This window comes from Frankliniella occidentalis, unplaced genomic scaffold (genome assembly GCF_000697945.3).
Source record: "Frankliniella occidentalis isolate FOCC.00 unplaced genomic scaffold, Focc_3.1 Scaffold403, whole genome shotgun sequence".
Taxonomy (NCBI): Eukaryota; Metazoa; Arthropoda; class Insecta; order Thysanoptera; family Thripidae; genus Frankliniella; species Frankliniella occidentalis.
This window is the reverse complement of record NW_026267525.1, coordinates 91,107-96,773: the sequence shown is the minus strand read 5'-3', so window position 1 is coordinate 96,773 and position 5,667 is coordinate 91,107. Positions and strand designations below refer to the sequence as shown.

The following is a 5,667-nucleotide window of genomic DNA, read 5'->3' as shown; positions in this document are numbered from 1 at the left end:
CCCGCCCCGCCCCGCCGCGCCCCGCCACGCCCCGCCACGCTGCTCTTGGGGACCTCCATCGGGGACGCGCGAAACGGGGGATAAGGGACCTCGCGGACTCCGTTGGACCGCGACGCGCCAGCCGGCCCGGCGACGATCGGTAGCGGCCGCGGCCGCGCGAACTAGGAAAAGAGGGGGGGGGGGTGCTTTTGCTGGTGGTCGCGGGCGAGTCGCGTCTAGGAGGGCGGCGGACTGTATCCGGCCCGCCCCCCGGGTACAGTCCCCTCAAATGTGTCACCCGGACATACCGGCCCCACGCAATAATGCCGATCCGTGTGTGTCATAACTCGCGGGCGAGCATTGAGCAATACCGTTCAAAAACGAAGTACAAACACACGATATCGTGGGAGAGGTGGGTCGCGTCGCTTTTGGCTGAGGGGAAACGATAATCATTCGGTCATCCTCGGTAGGCGTCGGGTATTATTGGGTGTTTTTCTGATTCTCCGCGACCGTCTTGTTGAGCACCGAGTGGCGGACCGGTTGGCAACGCTGCCGCATATATAGGATGGCCGCGCCGGAGCTGCAGAGTTTGCAGCCGTCGGCGACGAGGCGACCCGGCCTTCTTATCGAGCAGCCCTTTCCCGCCTTTCCCTCCCCGCCCCGCCCCGCCTCGCTGACCCGTGGAGCGCCGTTGGCGATAAGGAGCGACCCGAGGGGGGCCGGGAGCGGAGCCTAAGCCTGTCGGGCAGCCTCTCACCGAGGCAGGACCGGGCGGCGGGATGGGCTGCTGTGCATCACAACGGCGAAAGTGACGTGGCTCTCGATACTCTCGATAACGACTTGATACGCTGTTACTGTACGGTATGCCGATGTACTAGTCGCGAGTAGCAGCAACGCGAGCTTGGCTTTAGATCTCAAATGGTGGGGGGTTGCTAAACGGCGTGAGAACGACGGGGCGTGGGCGGTGCGGGGCGCGTTACATGTTAGATACAGTCAGTCGTGTCGCGAAGGGTCTGCCGCGGCCTTGGCGGGGACAATGACGTCGGCGAGGGGGATCCGGTGTCCCTGTTCCACACAGGGTGTCCCGATAATGCTGTGAGGGGGAAAGAGAGGGGGGATTGAGACGGCGTGGTGAGGGGTGGGGGTGTAGCTTAACAACAACTGACTGGACCAGAGAGCGATGATGGGGGCCAATGACGTCCACAGCGGGGGGAGCGGCACTAAGCGCGCTCTGGCCTTGCTGTGTCTGCCTCTCTAGCACTCGGAGAAATGGCGGAGTGAGACGAGCAGGATAGGACGGGGGCGGCGGCGGTGCGGTGGCGATCCGTGAAAGTAGGACGATAGCGACGATCGTCGACTGACGGCAACTGATGTGCTCCCATGTCCCGGACCGACAGTACTCCGGGTGTACTCCACGTACGCCGAGTGTACTCTGGGTTAACCTTAACTTCGGGCTTACTTCTGGTGCACTCCGGGTGCACTTCGGGTGTACTCCCTCCACCCCCCTGACGTGGCTCTGCCTGCAGCTGTCCCGGCCCGCCCCTCCGCGATGGGGCCCCACGCCCCTGTGAGGTGGCCGCGCGCCCCGCTCGGCCCGGTGACCCCCCTGGGGGCCGCCGACGACGATTGACGGGATGCTCGCCGCGCTCTGCGTCGTCATGAAGATCGTCGAGATGACCACCGGGGCCGGCGCGGGGAAGGGGGCCGCCGACGGCCCCCAGGACACTGTGCGCTGCCCCCCGCAGCCGGCGGCCCCGCCGCGCAGCCTCACCAACAACCTCAACAAGAACAACAACAACAGCAGCAAGAACGTCGTCAACGACAAGCTGCTCTTCCGCAACATGAGCAAGAACAACAACAAGAACAACGAGTGGGGCGAGTGCCGGCGCAACAACCTCAACAAGCGCGTCAACAACGTGAACAACGTGTGGCGGACGCAGCACCGCATGCTGGAGTGGCACCGGCGCAAGCGCCACAAGCAGGAGGACAAGAAGCGCAAAGGTAACTTAACACGACTCAGCACAGCACAACTAACGAGTGATTTTAAAATCCGAATTTTTTTCGGAAAAAAATAACTTTTCCAGAAAAATTTCAAAAAAAGAAATTTTTCCAGAAATGTTCGTAAAAAGTGAGCAGGGATTTAATTTTCTAAAAGTGCTCGTCCGGAAAATTTAAATCCATGCAACTAACACAATACTCATGCTTTTAATTATATTACTTCCTCAACTGAAAAGTTGTCAAAGAACATGCGCTCGGTGTACTGACAACAACTTGACTTTAATCTGAACAAACAATTAGCCATTGATTGTTCCGTGTCTGGCGGACAAAACGGTAAGCCGAGGGCGTTTAATGTGTGTGTGTGTGTGTGTGTGCGTTGTTTTGTGTGTGTGTTTGAGATTACGTTTACAGCTGGCATTGCCACCTGCGGTCGGGGGGAGCAGAGAGGGGGAGGGCCGGCGTGTGATAAAAATAAAAGCGAACCCTGGTCTCTATGCCGCGGACGGGAGAAAACTGCTCGCCGCCGGCAGCTCGAAAAAGCACGATAACGCGCCTCCAGTGGCAGAGTGACAGCTCCTTACTTAGACGTAAAATCTATTTAAAAATAAATAAATATAGAACATAATAATTATAGCTACCTGAATTACCACACAGACCCTTGAGTATTTTGTACTTTTATTTATACTGTACCGCATATGCTGCCGTGCGGGCGGGCTTGCCTACCGTCTCTAAAATTTCTAACAGTAATATTTTAAAAAATCGGAGTTTTTTTTGTTGTTGTTTTTGTTAACTATAGTGAAGTACCTTCCGAGGTCACCCTTGGTACGGTCGAAAGTGTGTTTTTCTTGACATGCCCGCGACGCTATTCTCAGCAGGGTAGATGCATGCTGCACTTGATGCTGGCGGTCATTACCACGGCCAGCACAACGAGTGGTGGAGGCGAGCCGGACGAGCGGAGGAGGACGAGCAAGTCATAACGTCTGCGGAATCTTAATTGCATCTTTTGGATTAAAAATAATGTCAGAGAGGAATGCAGGAAGAGGAAAAAAACGCCGAGCTCTATGCTCTATTTGGAGCACCTCGAAAATAAAAAATATGTGGGACTTATTACGCTCTAGTAGGGTATTTTTAAAAGTTCCACAAAAAAAGAGAATACATGAAAAATTGGTAGGAGGATGCAGCAAGCACCCCTCTTGTATTTCTGGTGAGGTGTCGCGGTTGCCTGTCGTTCCCGGAACACTTCGTCCTCCTTCCCTTCCTCCTATGGGCTTTAGGGGCGGCGAGGTTCAAACAACGCGCGCCCTATTTTTAAGTTGATAATTGCTTCCGGCTTCCTGGAGGGGCACTGCCACAGCAGGGCACTGCCCGGCCCCTGGTACGCATGAGCGGTGTGACTTTACCCCCCCCCCCTCTGCGCCCCTCTTTCCCACCGCCACCTTCTTGCCTCCCCCTTTTATGGGGCGCATCACACAAATCAATGTGTCTTGTGTTCGCGCCTCGACGGAAGCCTTATGTTCGGATTCGATACATCGATACACAACATCGACTACAAAGGAATACACTCTAAATGGGGAGTGACAATTTTCGTACCTAGGTTAGATGTGTCTTTCCGCACACCTTCATCAGATACAAATATGTACACTCTCAAGATTCCTTAGTGTGGATTCAGAGTTCACGAAATGCAAGCGTTATTTTCACGCCAGCGGCGTGATTTTCACGCTTCGTAAGCTTCACGAAGCCAATCAGGGATCAACTTTCCTCACGCCGGGCGTGAAAATCGCGCTTTGCGTGTGAATCACGCTCGCTTTTAGGGATCTCTGAATCCACCTTTACCGAGGTTTTCGTTTCTTGCTGTATCTAATTGTAAGCAACGGCAAGGTAACAACAAAATTGTTATCAGGTACCAACAAATTTGTTTGCTGTTATCAACAAAAGCATCTTGTTGATAAGAAATGGATCTATAATATAAACGATTTTGTTGCCATTTATTAACAAATTTGTGTACATCGTAAAGTTGCACTAGTAAATTGATAGTTTACCAACACAAACGTCACTAAGCGATTGAGGGTGTAATTAGAGAGGAACAAGGTGGCACAACTGAATTATTTTTTATGTAAAGTGGGCTGATGCCGGCAGTTTGTATCAAACCCCTCGTGTCAGGTGTAAATTTGGGTTGTTCACTGTGACCTAGTTAGATAGGTCTACACGAATGTCACTGCTAATATGCTGTTCCCCGTTAAGGAAATTGACACTTACACTGTTACCCGGAAGCACCATATAATTGATCATCTTCTGAGACACTGCGTATGTCTCATAACCCCAATAGTGCCCTTTGGCTCCGCCCTTAATAACGTATATAGAGTTGGTGATCGTTGCAAGTCGCAGACCGTTGACCTCAACGTTGAACTGAGCCCAATTTGTGTGTGGTGCGTCAACGGCTCTAAATTTGGTGGTTATGGTGACGATGATGTATTGGAAGTGGCCATCAGGACACGCAAATTGGATACTGTTAGTCCCGACTCTCGAGATACCGGCCTGTCCCGATGAAACTGCAACATATGAACGTTTCGTTGAGTTGCAAGAAAATGGTTCCATCTTTCTTGTACCACCGGGTGCAACTAGTCAAGATCCTATTGAAACAGAAGTATTGCATACTCATTAGCTTATCAGTGTACCGGTGTACCAAAAAGTCCCAAGCCCCCTGCTATCAGAGCAATCAAAGCATTGCTCACTTCTTTTTAGTAATTACTGTGACAACTAGACTATAGAGTGGCACTTCAATACAACTAGAAACCCGTCACCCATCATTTCAAATTTTGTCATTACTAATGAAACCCGGGTTTGTTAAATTTGGTAACGACCAATTTGCATTTAGCGATATCATAACTAAACTATGAACTACCATTTACTACATTTAGAAAACGCGGGCTACATGAGATAGCGAAAAATATTAAATGATAGGTGATGGATGCCTTATTGTTTCTTTGGAGGGCAACCTTTACTTTTTATATCGAAATTTCGACAGTTATAAGTGTACAACTATGGAAAGTACCTTTAATACGTAAAACCTCTGATTTTGAAGTCTTAACGTTTTAGTTAAACACTAGTGAGTTTTTGAAGTTTATAACTTGCTAGTTTAATTGATGACTGTCAAACGCTGTGGTCGTTTTGCTTCACTGTCTACCACACAGGGACGGAACCAAAAACTATCCAGGAAACGACAATATCGACTTTAAAGTCTGGGTGGTCACCACCTTCTCAGAGCCCCTCCCCTCACCTGAGACCACGCCAAGTAGTGCGATTCCAATCAGTAGAGCTGCTACTTTCGCCATCTTTCGATTCCTAATGGACCTTACTTCTGTTGGCAACTGTCTTCGCGAAACGGTGTTCCGAATATATATGCTATGATGAGTCTATGAGCCCTGGCGCGATTAGATTAATGTCTCTAACCTGTCAGCCACGTGACTGGAAAACTGAGGGTGTTGCAACGGCAAAAAGTGCTGGGGTGCTTCAAAGTAACTTCAAATTAAATATTGATAACGATAGCGTCAACGCTTCTATTAATTTCTACCTCCAATTTTTAGGCCGTAAAAACAAATGCATCACTTAAAAATGGCGCGTTATCTGTGCCTTTCCTATTCTCGAGTGCGCAGACCCCTCGTACCGCAAGCGTGGCCTGTGCTCTGAAAC

General features: G+C 50.7%; 2 protein-coding genes across 3 annotated transcripts in view; one reads left to right on the top strand and one right to left on the bottom strand.

Moving 5' to 3' along the window:
• The window catches only part of LOC127751268 (general transcriptional corepressor trfA-like), an 8,473-nt gene extending 5,854 nt beyond the window's left edge, over positions 1-2,619 (top strand). For both annotated transcript variants that reach the window (XM_052274528.1, XM_052274527.1), the window contains exon 2: positions 1,506-2,619. In XM_052274528.1, the coding sequence (XP_052130488.1) occupies positions 1,614-2,054 (441 nt within the window). In that variant the 5' untranslated portion in view covers positions 1,506-1,613 and the 3' untranslated portion in view covers positions 2,055-2,619. The remainder of the gene's footprint in view (positions 1-1,505) is intronic.
• Positions 2,620-3,943: 1,324 nt separating this feature from the next.
• Positions 3,944-5,380, bottom strand: LOC113210583 (uncharacterized). Its single transcript, XM_026428652.2, has 2 exons — positions 5,255-5,380; positions 3,944-4,526 (listed from the first exon to the last, which is right to left on the bottom strand). Exons 1-2 carry the CDS (start codon positions 5,307-5,309, stop codon positions 4,165-4,167), a joined length of 417 nt encoding a protein of 138 aa, XP_026284437.1. The 5' UTR covers positions 5,310-5,380; the 3' UTR covers positions 3,944-4,164.
• Between the last annotated feature and the right edge of the window lie 287 nt (positions 5,381-5,667).

Excerpts from the sequence above, each read along its gene's own strand:
- LOC113210583 (XM_026428652.2), bottom strand. The coding sequence starts at position 5,309 with ATGGCGAAAGTAGCAGCTCTACTGATTGGAATCGCACTACTTGGCGTG. Across the intron at positions 4,527-5,254 it reads ACTACTTGGCGTGGTCTCAG|TTTCATCGGGACAGGCCGGT; the intron begins GTGAGGGGAGGG and ends CATATGTTGCAG.